The sequence below is a fragment of the Phragmites australis genome, chromosome 1 (genome assembly GCF_958298935.1).
Source record: "Phragmites australis chromosome 1, lpPhrAust1.1, whole genome shotgun sequence".
Lineage (NCBI taxonomy): Eukaryota > Viridiplantae > Streptophyta > Magnoliopsida > Poales > Poaceae > Phragmites > Phragmites australis.
This window is the reverse complement of record NC_084921.1, coordinates 52594584-52616177: the sequence shown is the minus strand read 5'-3', so window position 1 is coordinate 52616177 and position 21594 is coordinate 52594584. Positions and strand designations below refer to the sequence as shown.

Genomic DNA, 21594 nt, shown 5'->3' with positions numbered 1-21594 from the left:
GATCCTTATATATGCATCTACATGATGGTCTCACGTGCGTCTATTATCCACATGAAACCTTGCATTTGCCAGTATAATTGCTCAAATTATTAAATTAGAAGCGCATTATCCTGAACATTGAATTCAATCCATTCAAATGGACAATGCTATGGAATTCTCCTCATGTGCCTTCAATGACTATTGTATGGCCCTACAAATTCATGTTTAGCACTCAGTCCCATATATCTATACTCAAAATAGTTTAGCCGATTCTCTCATCAAGAGAATCAAGCTCATTGCATGACCATTATTACAATATTGCAACTTACCAACTTCTTGTTAGGGTCACAAAGTTGTACACGCTGCTAACTTAATACAATTGCAATATACTGCATATCATAATACTTCCCCTCTACAACTAGTATGTGAAAATCCACCAAGTATTTTATATTTGAGTAAATTCGGTTGCACTAGATTTGTACAGATCTCACCACCATAGCGTATATCCATGGACCCACATGAGAAATTGGGAATCTACATGGGGTATCAAGCTCTGTCGATCATAAAATATCTCGAGACACGCACAGGGGCCTTTTCACTTCTCGGTACACTTATTGCATATTGAATGAGGACCATTTTCCCGCATTAGGGGAGAATTCAAGTACCAAAAATAATACCAGGAAATCAATTGGAATGCTCAAGATATTTCTATCTCTAGTCCACGTACTCAAGAATCTAAACTTCAAGTTTAGAAAATCATAAAATTGCAACACATTACAAATAATCTGCTAGAAACATTTACTGACTATAAATGTGTCACCGGATCCCACAATCCTACTAAAAATGTGCCCAAAAGAGTAGAGGTATTAAATAAAACCACTCAACTCCCTATTCAAAATAAGAGGAGAGGAGTACGACCACAAAGGAGGATACGACTTCTTACAAGCGTCAGTGAAAACAGAGAAAGAAATCCTCAGAAATAGTAAATACAAGTCAACGTCAAGTTGATAGACACCCAATGGACAATGTATACCTACTAGTGGATAGGCAACATCCACAACCCGGCTCAACAATGCAGTCAGTTTCTGATGCTGGGACTTTGAATACCCTAACTCTATCATGTTGGGAAACCATAAAAAAGTTACAAGGGTACAAGAGATCTCCACCAACTATCTAGATTCTGGAGAATCATATGGGTGAAAGACAACAATTATCGATACGTACTTCTCTTCAATGATTGCAAACAACCTCCAAAATTATCCAGATCCAAAACCCATGGTAGAGTGTCTCGAACTGGGCTCAATGGGAGCATGCAATCTAAGTAGAGATAGCTCATGGTTATTCACATTAGTAATACCAACACATCCAAATGTCTTTCCCGTGGGATACACATGGGTTTTCATCCGAAAATGTAATGAGAACAATGAGGTGGTGAGATACAAAGCAAGGCTAGGAGTACAAGGGTTCATGCAGAGACCTGATATTGATTTCAGTGAAACTTATTCTCCAATCATGAGTGGAATCATATTCCGATATCTTATCTCATTGGCAGTTCAAATTCATGTATCTATGCAGTTGATGGATGTAGTGACCAAATATTTATATGAGTCACTTGATTCGGACATATACTTGAAGGTTTCCGATAGAATCCAAATTCCGAATCTAAATACAAACCACAACATATATTGTGTAAAGCTTAAAAAGTCACTATATGACCTAAAGCAGTCGGAAAGAATGTGGTACAACCGACTCAGTGCGTTCCTTCTACAAAAGGGTTACTCCATTAATGATGATTGCCCATGTATTTTTACCAAGAAATTCTCAACATGATTTTATATCATTTCAGTATATGTTGATAACCTAAATATCATCGGCAACTCACAAGATATAAACAAAGCACACGATCATCTAAAAATAGAATGTGAGAAGGAGGATTTGGGTAAAATCAAATTTTGTTTGGGTTTACATCTCTAGCACCTTCCATCAGGAATTCTAGTACACCAAGCTGATTATATCCAGAAAATATTGAAAAAAACGATATGGATAAATCATATCCATCTAAAACACCTATGGTTGTTCGATCTCTAGATATAGTGAAATGTCCATTTAGACCTTGGGATGATGGAAAAGAGATACTGGGACTTAAGGTTACACATCTCAGTGTCATTGGAGCGCTCGTATATCTTGCAAATTGCACTAAGCCCGATGTTGTATTTGCAATGAACTTACTAGCTAGATATAGCGCTGCACTAACTAAATACTATTGGACAAGAGTAAAGAATATCCTTAGATATCTCTAAGGCACCAAAAATCTTGGCGTATTCTTTCAATTTTTATGAAAATAGGATCCAAATATGATTGGATACATTGACACTAACTATTTATTATATCACCATAACGTCAGATCACATATAGGCTTTGTATTCCTACATGGTGTAATAGCCATATCATGGAAATCTTCTAGCTACCTCCATCAATCATTTTGAAATAATTACATTATATGAAACATCACATAAATGCATGTGGCTTCACATAATAATCAACCCTTTACAACCGTCTTGTGGTTTTGATTTCATTGAATTGGCCATCATTATCTATGAAGATAATACTGTTTGTGTTGTTTGGATGTAAATAGGTTAGATAAAAAGCAATATCACTAAATATATTACACCTAAATTATTTTATCCTTATGAGTTACAACAAAGTTAGGAGATAAACATTTTACAAACTAAATCTTACGATAACCTCATAGATTTATTTATAAAGTTCTTACCAACTTTTATATTTTAAAAATATATTAATGGAATTGGTATACGGTGACTTCGAGATTTGCAAGATTCAGGAGAGTCTCCACCTAAATTTTAACTTGTTCATACATCATATTATAATCTTTTTCTTATGAGTTTTACTAACAAGTTTTCTCATAAAAAATTTTAATGAAGCAATATCCATACAAGAATAGATGTTATATTTTCTATTTTTTCTACTGAGGTTTTTAAGAGACATTAAAGACATATTAATCCACATATCATACATATTGTCCTCTAAACTCATTCGTATTTTTTACGGCATATCACCATATTATTATTTTCACTCTAATCATAATTTTCCTATAGGATTTAAAAAAAGTTCTCAATATGATACATACATTTAACAGCATTGATTAAGGGGTGTTACAAATCGAAGTGACCAACCTTAGACACTGTAAGGCAACTACCATGCGATTACCCATGCCCGTTGAACAATAGATATCCGTTAAGAGGGATGCCTGTGTACGGACACGAACATAGTTATTCACCATATAAAAATAACTACATTCATCGGTAAGAAAACAATGGTTTTTCTATTCTTAGATGTCTCTAATTACATTCAATCTAGTCTAACCTGAAAGGTCTCCAGCTTCTCTCCAGCATCGATCATGGAGACCACATCTGATCTCATCTGAGCGATCGGCTTAAACAAATCCACGGGCCATTTTGCTCGATCGGCTTCCATGCATGTGGCCCACCGCGTCGTACAAAACGCACGCCGTATTCTACGCCAGCTTCGTGGTGACATGTAGTACTTGCACAGCATTAGCGTAAGGTTAACTAGCACGAAGGCAACGATGTGTTGTTTAGTGTACGCCGGTCGGTCAAATGAAGCACTACGACCGACACGCACCCACACGACTCGGTATCCGTTTTATCGTTGTGACCCATATGTAAAATACCCTGGCCGTTAAAGCGGCCAATGCCGTCAGAATGTGGTGTGGGGCCGCGACCATCCCAGGGTGCTGGCCCACAAGGCAGCCTCAAACTGCAGGAAGACGAGCTCTAACACATGAAATATAGAAAAGTACACCACCGGCAGATTGCTAGTGGTACGTGCATCTACCAAATAAATGGAGCGCAAACAGAACAAGAAAAGTAATAAATTGAAAAATATCATCATGTTTTGCGTTATTATAGGCCCAGACTACTAATTTCAATCACAATTACATATATGCTTCACAACGTGGAATATCTTATTCAAAAAATTTAGAGGTGTTTTCCTATGTATTTGCTTCTAAATTGGGATTATACAGTTTTGTTTTCTTGTATGTTTGTAGTTGCCCCGAAATTTTATCTTCTAAGAAAGATTATGAGACGTTTCATGTGTCTATAAGCGAAAATATCACAAAATCTCGATAAGTTATTCTAAAGTTTTACTTCGTATTTCATTTCTCAAATTCATTGGTTGAGAACCAATATAATTCCCTCCGAGTCCTGTGAAATTATATCATTCCAAACCGTGCCAAAGACCAAAGTGAGAACTTGGTCACACCTCCTTTCCCTAAACGTTTGTCAGCCCCCTACACTTTTTTCTTCCTGTCATGCTTTGAGGAAGGAATCCTGTCATATAGCCCAAATTAACTAGACCAATCTGAAAAAATTAGGTAACATTGTAAATAAAAAAAATGAGCGCATAAATTCGAGCCAGAGAGATCTTCAACTTTAAGTGGTGGGGATGTACACCAACACTTCACACAAACTAAACTAGACCCATTTCCTATATGAAGCCAACTTAACACTCAGTCAATTTAACATGATGCACCATAAATCAAGTTAAAATTCAAATAGGTGCACCATGAGACCCATGCAATAACTTATTAGTGCATGTCAAATTAATGTATACGCTTATTTAAAATATCTTTCAAGATAACTGCAAGAAATAGATGAAGCTTATTATGTGTCAAGTTAATGTACTTCCTCCGATTTAAAATGATACAAGTCAGTTTTAGACCTGGACAAAATAATTAAATAAAAAAGTAAGATGAATATGGTACCTTTTAGTTAATGGTATGCAACCTCAACTGCTAAAACGATTTATATTTTGCAAAGAGTGGAGAATGCTAAAATGACTTACATTTTTTAACTCTTTAGGTGGAAGACAACTGCAAGAGATAGCTGAAAAGTATGACATAGTCGATTTAGGAGGGAATGAAACCTTAACAGGTGCCTGATAAAGAGATTTATTGAACTATTTTTCCATGCTAGCAGTATGTTACTTTAGTGTTCATCTAGAGGTGGCTGCTTCATTATTTCATCATTCACAGGGCTACATTTAGATGGAAGACCAAACATTTCAGGATTTTCATAAGCAGAAACTTATAAAAATTCAGAGGGATTTCATCACAAATAATTCAGTCATGCTAACATAATAAAAAAATCAACTAAACTGCGAAAGAGAGAGGAGGGGGGTGGGAGAAGATTTAAGAGATTCGATCAAATCTACGTATCAGCTCATCATATCAGAGGCACGGCTCTCGGAATATGGAGTATGGTAAAGCTGTAATTAATGTAAGGAACGAACGCATGACGAAGAATAGTCCTAGCTAGCTCCAAGTTTCAAAGAAGAAAACTTAAAACCAAAACCCAAAAGAACACGACTCCACCTGCCGCGGTGCTGCCTCTCTGCCTGCAGTACGAGCGAACGAATACCAACATCGATCAAGTCGACCCCTTCTTTTCCCAAGTCTTTTTCCACTACACCCTTTTTTCTTTTTCATGTGCCATAAATGAATTGCCCCTCCACTCCACTCCACTCCACTTGCTGGCTGTGCAGCCCGTGCAGAAGCTATAGATCATAAAAAGCTTGGCCATCATCATTGCCTCCACTTCTCGAAGCAACGCTACGTACGCATGCCGATCGCCAGCTTGTGATGTAGCTAGGCCGCCTAGCTAGTCGGTGTAGCCTAGGTGCCGCAGCTCCCCGGCGAGCCTGTCTTCGTCGCCGTCGTCGCCCCCGCTGCTCGCCGGGTTGTCGTCGTCGGCAGACGTGGCGGTTGACGACGCGCCGTCGCCGGACGACGAGGGCGGCGGCATGAGCTCCTGCTCCAGCGGGTCCACGCTGGTCGCCCGGCTCTTGGGAGGCGATGACGCTCCTGACGCCGACGACGGCCCAGTCGAGCGGCCCACGATGGGCACCGGCTCGGTGAGCTGCTTGCCGTCGCGCGGCGGCGAGAACGCCACGGGCAGGTACTCGTCGCTGTCGCACGGGAACTTGGAGTTCTTGAAGTGCTCCTTCAGCGCCTCCAGGCCCTATGGATGTGAGCGTGTGACCGAAAGTTACACAATTTGCAACTTGTGAGGATGGTGTAAACAATTTTTTTGGCACACAACTAGGAGAAGAGCAGCGGCAGTATATTACTTGTACGCGTGCGTAAGTGACTTGGCAAATCTTGCGTGAGTTGTACACCTCCCACGGCTGCCTGTGGAACGCCTTGTAGAGCCGCACGGCGGCCTCCGGCGAGGTCAGGTTGACGAAGCCGTAGCCCACATTGCACTTGTTGCTGCATTTTGCATCAAGGAAATCGTATTGAACACAACAAAATTCTCATTTCATGTTAGAGAACAAAATTTAGAATGGATGCCATTGAGTATTTACCAAGACAACTATATTAGTAGAATTGAGGCAGAGAACAGAGTAAAAAGCTGTGGCATGATAATACGTTATCTACGTATGTGAAGAGCCTTTTCAAACCACCAATGTCCTCTCATCATTGAGCATTGATAGGTCTTTTCTCAACTTGCTTCGTGCAAGAGAAAAGCTGCTAATGCAAAACGAAGTGCTTAAAAATTGTTAACGCAAACTTTTATCAAAAGATTAATTTTTATACATCTAAACAAAGTGTTTTTTTGCAGTGATGCAACTTTTAATTCTACTCCACGGTGTCGCACTGTCTCTACTGTACGTCTACCCCCAACACTTCTCTCCTTTTTGTGTTGGCCTTGTTATGGAAGTGCACAGCTGTGCAAAGCAAGAAAGGCAGGCAGGGAGGAGATCCAAGGGGCAGCGGCGAGAAAGGAAGGGGGTGAACAGGTCCTCGCCAGCAGATGTTAGATGCATGCAACGAAAGAATCCATGGCATCAAAACGAGAAGGATCCGGTGCGATCTCCTTGGGCTGCCAAATTTATTTCCATTTGGGCTAGTAAGGCCATAGCCATCTATGTCTGCCACACTGTACACTACCACCCAAAGATAAGACACCTCGATCCACAAGCTCACACTGCAAGCCAGCTGAAATCCTCGACTTCCACTCCTCCCATTTCCCATTTCAAGGCCACCACATTTCGTTCTTCCATTTCAACAATTTTCATGGCGCCAACTTTCCATAAAACAACCGAATTTAAGCTTCCAAGTGTGTTTTCTTGCATTGGGCACCATAAAATATAAATGCAGCTAATGTAATTGGCGAGCCGACTCACTTGAAATCTATGGGGAGGTAGACGAAATCGTAGGAGGAGAACGGCTGCCCCTCGCCTTCATCGCCGCTCGCTGTGATCCGCTCGTTGGAGTGGATGCAGTGGTTATCCAGCATGTTAAGGAGCAGTTTCTGGCTGCAACACAAAGGCCTCAAGCATCAGCAGAATGGCAATTCTAAGCGTGCGGCGCCCATGAAATATAGCATTGTTGCAACAATGTGGAGATTAGCGAGGATACCTGTACTTGTTCGGTATGTTCCTGATCATGACGGTGGTCCTCGTGTCCTTCTCCGAGGCCGGCTCCTGCGTGTCGGCGACGCCGGCGGCATCAGGCTCCTTGAACAAGAAGCGCGCCTCCCACCCGCTCCTCCGGCCTCTCCAATTACCGCCGCAACCGCTGCTGCTCCCGGCACCTTTCTGGCCTTGCTTCCCGGACGCTGTCGCGGTCGACGACGAGGGAGCTGACGAGGACGCCGACGCTACGTTCTTGCTGCCCTTGCTCTTGCGTTCATTGCTTGTGCCGGCATTGCCGCCCTTGGACTGATAGCCAGCGCTGGCCTTGCCAGAGCTCCTCCTCAGAAGCACCACTCCTTCCCTCGCCCTCCCCGAGGCCGACGGCTGCGACGGCGCCTGGGCTGGTCGCCAAGCCGCTTGATGCCTTGGCTGAGTCGGCGCGCTGGGCCGGTGACTGAGCACGAGCCCGCGCCTACGAGCGACAGGCACACGGCAAAATTTCAGCCGCCCAGTGGATGGTGAGAAGGATAGCTGAGTGAAATTGCGGGGTGCGCAAATCTAACCTGCGGGGTCCGGAGCCGGACGGGCGCGTGAACTCGATGACGAGGCGGCGGCCGAAGAGCTCCCGGCCGTTGAGCTCGGCGAGCGCGCGCGCGGCGTCGCGCGTGTCGAAGAAGTCGACGAATTTGTGGCTCGGCCGCTGCGCTGACTCCCTCACATCCTTCAAGTCCCCTGCGAACACGAGGTCGGGCCAATACAATTGCTGCGGGAAATACAAGAAACGAGCGTGGGAAAACGAAATGGCTAGTTGGTGGGCTCGGTCGGTGGTGCATACCGAAGGTTTGAAAGACTTGGCGGAGGTCGGCGAGCGAGACACCGGGCATCGGGCTGAGCACAACAAGGGAGCCGCGGTTGTCGCCGTCGTCAACGCCGGCGGCGAAGTGGGCCCACACGGCATGCCCGAGGACGAGGCCGCGGCTGTCGTCGTGGGGCCAGTCCCAGGCTTGGGTCGTCGGTGGCGGAGGCCAGGCTGGGGTCACGGCGGCCGCCGCGTAGAGCTGGCCGAGGCGGCTCTGCTGCCGCATGTGCTGCTCGCGGACGCAGGCGACGGCGAGCTCGGCGGCGCGGATGTCGAAGAAGTGGACGGTGGCCACGCACTCGGACGCCACCGCCGACGCGTCCACAGCGCGGATCGCGCCGAACGGCGCCATCGCCTGCGCCACGTCGGTCTCCTGCGCGTGCAGCGGCACCAGGCCCAACACCACCGCGCGGCTCGACGGGCCGTCCACCACCGCCGTCGCCGTTGGCAGGGAGTGCCCCGGCGTCTGCGGCGCCATCGGCAGCGGTGGCAGTGGCACCGACATGGCCATCGGCGGCGGCGGCAGCGGCATGGCTGGGTACGGGTGCGGGCAGTAGAGCTGGTGCGGAAGCGGCTGTAACTGCAAGGGGAAAGGGGCACCGACAGCAGGGTAGAACGCTTGAGCTCCTGCGTCCAGCAGATTCCCCGTGACTCCGGGGATCCCACCCATTCCACTCCCTCCCTCTCCCTCCATGGCTAAACCTCGGAACAAAAGAACCCGAGACGAGCCGAGGTAGACGCCAGTCTAAACTCTAAAGATCTAGAACTTTCTAGTGATTCTGTATCATGCCTTCGATCAAGAACCAGGCGAGAATTGTACTTGGGGATCCCGTCTCTCTCTCCTGCTTAGTTGTATCCTTCGTGTGTGTGGAGCGAGAGTGGTGGTGGTACAACCGCCAGAAACGAGGGAGAGGGAGGGGGCCGGAGAGAGGAGAGAGAGTGTGTGAGCTCATTTTATGGTAATTGTCGCGGGAAAAGAAAACCGGTGGGCTCTTATTTGGAAATCTACAGGAACACAGGGGAGAGAGATGAGAGGGAGGGGGAGAGGGGAGGAGAAGAGTCGAGGAGGGCGGTGCGGTGGAGAGGAGAGAAGAGGAGTGGCGTTGTGCTGGATTGTTAGCTCGGATCCTCTGCAACGACCTTGTTGCTCTCGCCCCAGGTCATGCCCCCGTGCGAGTACATCACAGGCCCACAGCTGCTTCTTTTTGCTGGGGGTGATTTTTCATTAGATTTTGTATTTCCATTCCAATTTATATTTCTAGTTTGGCCTTAACTTTTCGAAGCAATAAAACATTCCCACTTGATTCATATAAACATGTAACTTCTTGGGCAGTGGAGGCCGCAGGAGTAAGGAGTTATCTTCTTAATTGAAAAATATATGACAATATTTTCTTCGCATTTCATTTTCACATGCCTGTTATCTAAAGTATACATAGACATATCAGTGTCTATAATTTAAAAGTTCTGAATACATGTATCTCAAAATGCCACATATACTTACATCTATCTCAAAAAGGAGACTTTCAGTCGGTGCAACTAGTATGTAATGACTTAAGAATATGCATATCAATAGCAACCCTAAGATAATTGAATTGTGTTGTAAGAGAAATCTGGTATTAGACGATAGTGCCAATAGAGCTATAGAAGCTATTGTTTCGCAGTGGTGCTGGCGGTGCCAAGTCATTCTCCTCTCATGAGACATTTAGGAAATACAATTGTCGGCGAAATAGAATCGAGGGTTCCCCGACTTCCGGGGCCAGGTCAGTAGTAGTGCCACGTGACGCCATGCCCTAGGGGTCACCTCCCCGGGAGGTCCCCGAGGGCCCAAGGAAGACAAGCTCCGGGAGACGGTGTTCGGGGCCGTGAGCAGTGGTCCTCGAGCACCCAGGTTCCCCGATAACGAGAAAAGTCAAGTTCCGGGAGGGAGTGCTCGGGGCCTGGGTCAGTGGCCCCTGAAGACCCGGCATGAACAGTACCGGCAGAGAGTGCTCGGGGCCAAGAGCAGTGGCCCCCGAGCACTCGGTTCCCCGAGGATTTGAGGAAGACATTTCCGGGCAACAGCGTGTTCAGGGCCACGGCCACGTGGCCCCCGGGTACCTGAGCTCCTCGAAGACACAAAGTCAACAGCACCGGGAGAGGGTGCTCGGGACCAGGAGCAGTAGCCCCCGAGCACCCGAGTCCCCCGACGACCCAAGATGAATAGTACCGGGAAGAGGGTGCTCGGGCATAGCTCCCGAGCACCCATAGTTCCCCGACAACGTTAGAAGCTCCTTGCCGCTAGATCCCACAAGCGCTCAGCGGTGAGATGTCAATCGGTGGGAGGCCCGATGCTGCCTCAACAGGAGCATGGCCTGTCATTTCCGACCACTCCCCCCCACGCTTATCGTTAGTCCCTGCCACCGCCTGGCAGGGAGGCGTGGGAGCATTCAATGCAGCAAGGCTTATCGCCTACCCCCCTGCTGTGTCAGACTCCCTCTGACCCAGCGGCGTGCGGGGCGGCTCAGAGGCTGCCCGGCGGGCCCCCTCCCCTGCGTCTGCTAAAGCTGGGACGTGAGGGCTGACGGGACAACTCAGGGAGCGTGTAGTCAACCCCTGTAACATCAAACTGTAGCGTCAGGATAGCTGCTCTACATTTATGTTTACGGGAACTTGTGCCCCCGGCTGGGCACGCAAGCCTCACCCAGTTGTATAAAAGGGGGAGCACTCCATCAGGAAAGGAGGAGCACTGGAAGAGGATAAAAAAGATAGATAGACTCTCTCAAGAGGCTGAGTCCCTGAGACTCGATAGCCAGACCGGAAGACAGAATGCTCCGCAAGCTCTCAAAGGGGAAGTTCGTCAATCTCAAAGAGTCCGGCACTTGAAGACCCGGGCTCCAAATAGATAGACAAGAAATACCACTGTAATCCCTTCCCCGGCCTCGGGGCGTTGGAGATCCGAAAAGTGCATTCCAAGAGCCCTCATAATACAATAGCATACACATAGGAGTAGGGCATTACGTCTCCGTGCGGTCCGAACCTGTCTAAATCCTCCGTGTCCATTGGCCCAACCGGTTCCCACCTGTCTCATCATCCAAGACGTATTCAGAATCATCCTCCCGACCGAATCTCAAAAGGAGTCCCTCCAGATTCCCGTTATAGGAGCTAACCCTCTGACAACAATAAAAAAAAACACCTCCCCAACAAAGAAACTACTGACGAATGAAATTTAATCCTAAGGAACTCCTCACAAAACCCTTCTCCTTGCTCACTATCCACTCTTGTTCTTAGCACCTACTTTATTGCGGGAAATGGTATCCATCTTCAAAAAGTTTCTACTAATTAGTAAACGTATTTCTTCTTAAAAAAGTTAAATTTTGTATACTTTAACTAACATTTAATCAAATTATAAAAATATCTAGTGTATAAAAATTATACAATTAGGTTCATAATTAAAAATAATTTCATCATATATAAGTTTTGTAGCTATAAATAATATATTTTAAGAGAAAAAATTAGTTAAAATCTAATTTCAAAAACTGAGTCAAAAAATACGTCTATTATTTCTAAACAGAATGAGTATCAAACTACAAATTTCTGATTTTTGCCAACAGAAGATATAAAATGACCAGTAGTATTAATAAAACATGTTGGTGATTAGCATGTGACCGATGGTTTCACGAGTCGCCTACGGTTTATAGTTAATGGTGATGAACTATGTGTCATACAATATAGTTAATTGTGGCCTCATCACTACCGTTGGCACATGTATTGCCATTAACGGTAATGGTTTTACAGTCCCGCGGTTAACGGACAATACAGTTTTATAGTTGAAACTCAGTTTAAACAGGGGGTGAACGGAGTGTCCGTAAACCTGTAAAGAAGACCGTGATTAACTGCTGGTTATTAGTGCTACGGAAATTGCTTCATGTACGCCTGATTCATACGACTGCCTTACAACCAAGTCTTCAGACGTCACACGCACGCTGGTTCCGCTGTTGGGATCGTAACTGAGAGATTGAAAAGCATGCAGGCGGTGCGCCGGCGCGAGGATCTCGTCGTCAAGCAATGGTCGAGCCATGGGTTTAGACGTGCCCACCGTAAGAGGATGTCCGGTGTATTTATCCACGGTAGGTATCCTTATCGCCGCAGCCTGCCTGACACCTGTATCGTCATTCCTCATCAGCCTTTCACCTCCTGTTGGCTCTTGCTTAGCCTCCTCTCATCCGTCAACTGATGGATCGATCGATCTTCACATGGGCCGTGGCGACGAGGAGAAAACAACTGATGGCACTGTTGGTTGTGCACTGGTTCTGTAGCAGTGGCCATGAAGAGTGGGCACGGATCACAGGAATTCGACGGGAATGCGGTCTATTTCACGTCACATGAGCGAGAGATCGGTTTGCCGGAAGGTCTCTCTCCTCCCACCACGCAACGCGGATGGACGATATTTTTGCCGAAGCTGACAAGCTGTTGGGCAGGCGGAAGGAAACGCTCGTAGCAGGGCTGGCAGATGGCACGTGGGCTCGGTGCGTAGAACAAATCGATGCGCGCGCGCAGCCATGCTATCGTGCCGGGCTCGGCGTTCGTTCGCACAGGGCGCAACGCAACACTCTCACGCGGACAACGCTCTCTCACGTCTTCTCATAATCTCTCTTTGCTCGACATGGTACTCGGAGCAGGTGACTGATAGCTCGACATGTCATCCTTTGTACGTCTTTCACTCGCCTCTGTGGAGACGAAACGACGTCGGGCCGGTAGATTCGTGGGTAGTGCAAGTTTGATGGGTGAAAGGAAGCCCCAAAACCAGTTAGGCTTAGCCCAATTTCACAGTACCCTCTGCGATTTTGTTTACACGAAGTGAGCAAAATATTGGATCCGTTGACCACTAATGTCGCGTCATGTGTGCAAACAAAACCTTGATGCCAAACATCCTGATATGCTGATATTTTTTAACCTTACAACTTTGGTGACAACTATTTCAAGCGTTGTTGCCCCTGACTAGGGGTCAGCCTAAGTTAGGACATAGATGTACATCCTTACATCTAAATATTTTTGAAAAAAATTGACTATATCATACTCTCTGAGCCTTCAGGGACTTTTGCCCTTTTCTCACTGCCATAGGTAGCAGCTCCCGGTGGCCCAATCCAACGCCCAAATGTGCAATGCTCCCAGTGCGCTAACGCCTGTGACACTAGCTCCCGATGTCCCAACGCCTTAGACCAACTCCAGCAGTTGCTCCAAATTTGCAGTATTCAGTGTTACAGTACTTTACGGGGTATTGTAGCACTGAAAATCATCTCCAACAAGAATCGGTATCGAGTGCTACAGTGCACTAATAGAGGATATTGTAATAATATTTTTGAGTATGAAAATTTAAGGTAGCTGCTGAAGATTGTCTTAAACCTAGACTTCTAGAGACGCACGTGCTAGTCACGATAACATTTAGTGGAGACGCCCAAATCTAACTAAATTTGTTTTGTTATTTGTTTAAGGATAATACTCGTGGAGATGTTTTTTTTAATGGGGGATTTAGAAATTATAACCATACAAAGCAGTTAAGGAAATACGTTGGTGATATTATTAGTGTTTACAATCAAACACAAGAGAAATATGATTTATTTGTAAAACCTAAAACATCAATTGAATAGTCATTTGTTTCGGCCACCAAAAACACCAAGTTTCTTTACATATCCCGCTTGACATGGTCACTTAGGTGCATAAGATTTCTCTTGAGATAAGGGTTAACTTTTCGTGGATATGATAAAAGTGAAGATTCCAGAAATAAAAGAAGTTTCCTTGAGCTTTTAAACTGACTAGCAAAAAAAAATTCAAGAAGTTAAGGTGGTTCTAAATAATGCTTCGATAAATAGTAAAATGATAGGTGATAGGATACAAAAGGATCTCATCAGCTCTTGTACCAAGAAAACTACTAAGTTTATCATAGAGAATCTTGGTCATAAGTATTTTTCAATACTTGCTAATGAAACTAGTGATGTGTCCCAAAATGAATAATTAGCTCGTTGCTTGTGTTATGTTGATAAAAGGGGAAAGCCAGTTGAGAGTTTTCTTGGTGTTGTCAATGTTGAAGATACTACCTCTTCAACACTTAAAACAACAGTTGGAGATTTGATTATGGATCATGAATTGAGCTTTTATATGGTCTGTGAACAACAATATGATGCAGCTAGTAATATGAAGGGTTACAGAAGCTTATTATAGATGAGCCTTATCGTGGGTTAATCCTAGACAATGATTACAAAGTGTACCGATCGATGGACGCGTGAACGACGCCTACTGTGTGATGAACTCAGAACACTAATCTAATCTCCAACACTTACCGAAACTAAGGGCGGCAACGGGTCGGGTCGGGGTCGGATGGAGCGAGAACGCACCCGACCCGAAACCCAAAACATCACACTCGACCCGGACCCGATATACATTCCAGGTGAAAAATCACCCTGGCCCCGACGGGGACGGGGACCCAAGACTTGTTGCATTAACCAAAAACTGGATGAAAAAATTACAAAAATAATAGTCGTAGCTTAGAAATAGAACATTACTACTACGAATTGTCGAAGCAATCGAATGAAACTAGTGCAAGCTGTGTGAATTTAGCTTCTCAGTTCTCCCCAATCGAAACATTAACCCACCTAAGAACCCAAATCTACCTCTGTCGAAGGGTGAACTCCTCAAGCGGGGATCCGGAGGGACCCCTTTGAGGTTCGGTCGGGAGATGATTCTAAATCCGCTTCCTAGGTGAAATAAATGGGGGTAAATAAGATCCAGGTGGAGGTGGAATGATCGGATGCAGAAAGGAATAAATGCTCAAGGGATTTTTAGACAGGTTCGGGCCGCACTGAGCATAATACCTTACTCATGTGTGTATGCTATAAATACTCTGAGAATGTCTCTCTGAGTATCTGCTGGGTTACAAGAATATTTGTCTACGTCTAGAGCTTTGTGCTCCTTGCTCCTCGAGACTCGTTGGTGTGTTCCGTGCTTCGGTGTTCGTCAAGGCTCCTAGATTTGTTCTCTGGTTGGTCCTGATCTCTTCTCCGGGGAGATCGCCCCGCTTATATACCCGTCGGGGCGGTAACGTGCCCAGAAAGGATGACGCGACTTCCAATACGTCATAAATGGAAAGCAACCATCATGGGCTGCTGCGCGAGGTAACGGGGAGGGTTGAAAATGCGCCCCCGTCCGGTCTTGTTCGTCATCATGCCGCTTTTCAACGGGTGCCGCGGGGAGGGCCCACCGGGCAGCCACCGAGCAGCCTCGCGTGCCCGCCCGGTCAGAGCAGGCCTGACACAGCAGGGCGGCGAGCGATGTGCCTCGAGCTCTGCGACGCTATCCCGAGGCGCGGCGGATGACGCGCGATGGGACCCGTGAATAAATGTCCCCACGCCTCCCTGCCAGGCCGTGGCAGGGACTGACCGCAGGCGTGGGGGGGTGGTTGGAAGTGACAGGCCACGCGCCCTCTTTAAATGCAGCATCAGACCTCTCACCGCTGGGCCTCTGTGGGGACCACCAGTGAAGGATTTCTCATGCCCTCAGGGAACTGTGAGTGCTCGGAGGCTACTGTTCGCAGCCCCAAGCACTCTCTCCCGGATATGCCCTCTTTTGGTACTCGGGGAACCGAGTGCTCGGGGGGTCACTATTCATAGCCCTGAGCACTCTCTCCCGGAACTGACTATTCGGGTCCTCAGGGAACTGAGTGCTCGGGGGCCGCTGCTCACGGCCCCGAGCACTCTCTCCCGAAACTGACTTCCCTTGGATACTTGGGGGACTCGGGTGCTCGGGGGACACTATTCGTAGCCCCGAGCACTCTCTCACAGAACTTGGTTTTTCTTGTTATCGGGGAACTTGGGTGCTTGGGGGGTCACTGTGCATGGCTCCGAGAACCCTCTTCCCGGTACTTGGTCTTCTCGGATCATCAGGGAACTCGGGTACTCGGGGACCACTGTTGATAGCCCCGAGCATCCTCTCCTGGAACTTGGTCTTCTCGGACCTCGGGAAGATATCCCCCGAGGGAGACGCCACGTGGCACTCTGCTGTTCTGGCCTCGAGACTCGGGGACCCTGTTTCCTGTGTCACCGACAACCTCCAAAAAACCAGAACGAACCAAGAAATTGTACGAATCCCCAAACCAGTGACCAAAAAGGTCCATCTTTCCAACGATGGATCAACGAAATCGCTCAAATCGATGTCGTGCCGTGGTGGTGGTGTAGGCCGCTGGCCGCACAGGAACCACACAAGCGCACAACACATAGAGGAGGCCGCGAGGGCAAGGGACTGAGTGCTGAGTGGGAGGAGTGATGTGTACTAGAGACTGGAGTGGTCGTTGCTGTTGACGCCACATAGGAGCCACCAGACATCGTAGCATCGTGCGTCGCCTGGGGTTTTGTTGGGGTCTGTGGTGTGGAAGTGAGCGTACAGGACTACATGAGCGGATCGTGGAGAGGAAATGAGGACAATGGCCCTACGATGGGCTGGCAGCGACGATGAGACGACGTGGGTTGCTTTCATTATTTCGTGGCCTATGGGCACCCACGGGGCCAAATTAAACCCTAAATTAGAACCAGGCTCGAATCGAGCCCCGACCCAATGCCTCGCGGGGCAGTTTCTAGACCTGAACCCGTCCTCACTGGGTCCCTACCCGACCCAACCCACTGCCAATCTTAACCGAAACACGTACCCTACCTAGCGTGCTAACTGTTGTGGGTTAATCCCAGACAATAATTCCAGGGTGTGCTGGTCGATGGACGCGTAAACAATGCTTACAGTGTTATAAACTTAAGAACACCAGGGGTTTTCTAGGTTCAAGCCTCCCGAAGGATAACAAACTTACGTCTTATGTATTTTGTTATGAGTGTTTGTGAACTAGTTACAGATGAGTTCCTTCTCTCCAAATTTAGACATGTTCCTCCCCCTTTTATATACAAGAGAATGAGAACTTACAAGTGAATCACATTTAATAGACACATACCTAGCTAGATATTCTTTTCTCATGTCGTCACCACACGGAGCGTGCACGCTGCACCCTGCGCCGGTGGTACTATAGGGCCCATCCCATCATTTTGGACGCCTCTACTTTTACTTTACCTCAGAAGCCCTATCTGTCCCCTCGTCGTGAGTCGCAAGCTTATCTGCCAAGCTGCTCCTTCCCAGCCTTCCGTGAATCAGCCTGCGAACTCATCCACTTGCCTAGTTGTTTTGCAGACCTTGTCCCATCTGTCACGTGACGCAAAGTTGGTCCTCAAAACCCCACTCCGTATCATTTAATGCTACGGGACGGGGCACTGCCTATCTGCGCTGGCCATGACTTTATTCACTGAAGGAGGTGCCTTGAGAAGGAATTTTTTTAAGTAGAAACCAATAAATACGATTAGACATGTTAAGTATGGATGTCCCGTGATCAGTAAAGGCTGGTCATGCAAGCCTCGCGCTGGTCGAGCGAGCATTGACCTGTTCACACAATGGGGCAGGGTTCAGAAAATATCCCCCGCCAGTCGTCATATCCCTTGTGGAATCCGTTAGGCAGGACACCTTCTTACTCAATACTCCAACAAGCCTTCTTTTGTTTATTATGTTCATTGTTATGCTCATCAACTTCAATTAACTCAGGTTATCATTGCTAAGGAGATTGGTGATTATCAATAGTTTTTTCAACAACTTTTATATTTGTTGAATGTTCTTTGGATGTCTTATAAAAAGATAAGAATGCTTCCAGTGGCTCAAGTCAAGTCTATCATTGAATCATTAGAATTTGGTGATATTGAAACCAATCAGGGTTTGAATCAAGATATGTGTTTGGGAAACCTAGATGATACTCGATGGGAACTCGCTATAAAATTGTATTGCATGTTATTGATTTATATTGTTCGATCTGGAAAGTTCTCATCAAAATTGAGGAAGGCTATAATGGAGGGGGAGGCTATAGTGGCTCAAACTATGTTAACATTATTTGAGTTTATTTTAATGGTACACTTGATGGAAGAGCTATTTAGGTATACAGATGACTTAGTCGGTGTTTTGCAGAAGAGGAAATAAGCTATTGTTAATGCTATTTCTCTCATTTATATCACCTAGGAACAATTGCAGTTACGGAAGATGATGGACGGAAACTTTCCTCAAAGGTGTCACTTTTTTTTTTTAAACATAAGATCAATGTTGCTAATATGGATGGTCACTATAAGCAAGTTGAATGAATTAGAAGGTTCTACGGTAAAGTTATAAATAAATATTGTTTTTATATTTGATATATTTTTTTGTTATTGATAGATAACTTCGAGAGTTGATGAGATGGACATATAATTACTTATGTGCATGACATCATTCTATCATATTGATTCATTCATTGTATTTTGATAATAAAAATTTGGTAAAACGTGGCCAATTTTATCTCAACATACCACAAAAGATGAATAGTTAAAACCTCACAATCAACCAAAAAAACTGTGTCGGTGATGTATGTAAGGATTAAAGCTTGTCGATCGGGGCGCAGCCGCGCAGCAGTACGTGGAAACGATTAACCGGTCGCTTGGAGAGGCCGTTCCACTGGGCAGGGCACCAATGGCTCGGCGTCGTCTCATTCGGCGGTTCCCAATCCGAGTCAGCATGTCCGCGCGCGATCGCCGAGGCGGTTTGTTTTGTCGGCGCCCACCGACCGCGCGCTCTTCCCGTGCCGAGACGTCTCGGCTCCCGGCTCACCGCGACGGCACACGGCCCGATGGTTCCCGGCTTCGGTATTGCGGCTCCATCGGTCGTCGGTGCATCACGGTTACGAATCGCCGAGCTCACCACGGTGCATGTAGACTGTCCACTAACTACTCCTTTCTCGCTAATGAATCCACGCTTAATTAGCAGCAGACCACCGCTGGTGCAGTACTATCACCAGTAGGACGCGCTCCACTCAGGCAGCCCCCGATGTCGCAAAGCCATCCCTTGCTCCTACGGTCCTACCCAAGAAGGCTTGACGACATGCTAGGACGCACGTAGGCCGTAGTACGCGCCCACGTCCCATCCCCTCTCATGCGGCCAAGCCGTCCGCGCGCCCACGCATCAAAGGCCCCGGCCGGCCGCGCGCCCGCTCCGCACCCCATGCCCCTTGGGTGCAGTACGTGCTGCCTGCGCCCTGTGCCGCGGGCTGATGCACGACCCTGCGCCACGCCCACGCGGCCGTTGCGCCGAAATGACGCTGGCTGGCCCCGCCGGAAACGCGATCCTGCGCCAGATATACGGTTGGTTCCCAAACCAGTTTGCTCCGGGTCGCGTCGTACGCGCGCGCCGGCCGCGGCGGGGGCGCGAGGATGGGTGGACCGTACGAGGCGATCGAAGACCAGCCTTATTTATGCGCGCGGGACAAACGGAGCCCAATAGGTTACTAGCTAGAATTTTCACGTACCTGTACCTATACGTAGCATACGCAATGCTCCTATACGGGATAGCTATATGCCGCGGAGTCCTTGGCCTGAGCCAGGCAGGGTGCGAGGCAAGAGATCTTTTGGCTACCTCTGCATGCCTTGCAGTACCATGCAGCAGTAGCTCGTTTGGATTCTCGGATCCTACCCACTTAGTTCAGAAATGATGGACGTATTTTATTTTAAAAAGTAAAATCTTATATATTTTAACTAATATTTAATTAAATTATGAAAATATCTAGTGTATAAAAATTATAGATCATTCTATTCTTTAGATATCTGAATTTTTTTAAAAATTAGACAATTGTTATGAACTGTTCAGTTGTCTTTAACCTCACGTCCATGGCCGTCTCACCCCACCTCGCTGCGCCCTCGCCTCCCACCTACTCGTAGTTGTCTCTAGCGATGTTCCCACTGTTGGATCCGCGCTTGTCACCCTCGCCACGCTAACCACTTCATATTCACGCTACCCGCCGCTAACCCTGCCCACCGCCCATCTATCACGTGTGGCACCGGCGCAACCACCGTCACCTCGTCACACCATCAAACTGTCGTTCACCTCCGGTCCGACCGTTGCCTCCAGCCTCCCTCTAAATCTGGTACCCTGAACCATCCACTCGAGAACCCTCCTCTTCTAATCCAGCAGCGATGTGTTTATATGGACGCCTAAAATCTCTTAAAATGTAATAAGTGTGAAAAATTATATAACTAGATTCATAATTCAAAATAATTTCATATTTTATAGGATTTTATAGTTACAAATGATATGTTTTATAAAAAAAATTAGTTAAAATATACTTAAAAACCAAGCTTAAACGGACTGAATATCTTTTTACCAAGAACTAACCACTCACAACTAACCTTTTACTCTCCTCGCTAAACACTTCCGTATATACATACACATCGTGACATCGAGAGATCGGAGACAGAGGGGGGGGGGGGGGGGAGATCGAGGTTTGTGGTTGGTCTCGGAGTGTGAGAGAGAGAGAGAGAGAGAGAGTAATGGAGAGACGGGGTACTGAGTTTGACCGGAAGTGAGTGGTGCTAGGTAGGCCACATGTGCATGCATGCTGCCATGCTTCCACTTGATCGGGCTGCTGCTGCTCTTGTTTTGGAATTTGGATGGGCGCATCATGCCATCCTCGTGTGTTTTGACCAGTGGGCAACTTGAAGCATGCATGTATGGGAATATATGCAAGTACTCTAACACACAGAAACATGCATATGCATGGTTCCAGTCTTCCAGGGGTCGACACTCCTGGTTCTACCTGGTTTCGGTTTTTGAGGTCGATTGCTCCTGTCTTGGCATCTTGCCTCCTGCACCCAAAAAAATAACGTCAGGAAATACTGGCTCCTGAAAAAGGGTTGATGAAGCGGGGTGCTCTATATTTTAACCATGATGCGTCCGTCAAACCGTTTACTTCTCTCTGCCAAGAGTCCGACACAAGCAAGACGTCCATCTAGGCTGGTCGTTAATCGGTCCAGCCGTTCGAGCCGGGAGTATGCTTGGGTGAACCACCTTGACTTCCTGCCGGAATCCCGTGTATTCACATCTATACATACGTACCCCTACGGCCCTACTGCACTATTGTAGGTTCCTCACGCGCGGAAGAGATTTTTGGTGCAGCCAGGGGCTGCACAAGCACGACCACAAAATTCGCACAGTGGATTGAGATTGATGGCAAGCATTTTTTTTCTAACAGGAGATTGCGTAATTCAGGCGACAAAAATGCGCCTCCGCGCCCCTGCGGGACACCGGCCACACCGGCGTGGTGCTTCGCCGTGGGGGGCGCGGCGCACCAATCAGGGTCAGGGATTGGACCGCGAGCTGGGCCTGCCTACCTGCCGGACTCGGAACACGCCCGGGCTCCCTCCTTCTGCTACAGCTTTGAGCTT

General features: G+C 47.0%; 1 protein-coding gene across 1 annotated transcript; it reads right to left on the bottom strand.

Annotated features, from left to right (window-relative positions):
* Positions 1-5383: 5383 nt before the first annotated feature.
* On the bottom strand, positions 5384-8993 carry LOC133890731 (protein terminal ear1-like). Its single transcript, XM_062331251.1, has 6 exons — positions 8276-8993; positions 8004-8172; positions 7445-7912; positions 7210-7341; positions 6151-6292; positions 5384-6041 (listed from the first exon to the last, which is right to left on the bottom strand). Exons 1-6 carry the CDS (start codon positions 8991-8993, stop codon positions 5682-5684), a joined length of 1989 nt encoding a protein of 662 aa, XP_062187235.1. The 3' UTR covers positions 5384-5681.
* Positions 8994-21594: the final 12601 nt, after the last annotated feature.

Excerpts from the sequence above, each read along its gene's own strand:
- LOC133890731 (XM_062331251.1), bottom strand. The coding sequence starts at position 8,993 with ATGGAGGGAGAGGGAGGGAGTGGAATGGGTGGGATCCCCGGAGTCACG. Across the intron at positions 7,342-7,444 it reads AACATACCGAACAAGTACAG|CCAGAAACTGCTCCTTAACA; the intron begins GTATCCTCGCTA and ends TTTGTGTTGCAG. Across the intron at positions 6,042-6,150 it reads TCACTTACGCACGCGTACAA|GGCCTGGAGGCGCTGAAGGA; the intron begins GTAATATACTGC and ends TCACATCCATAG.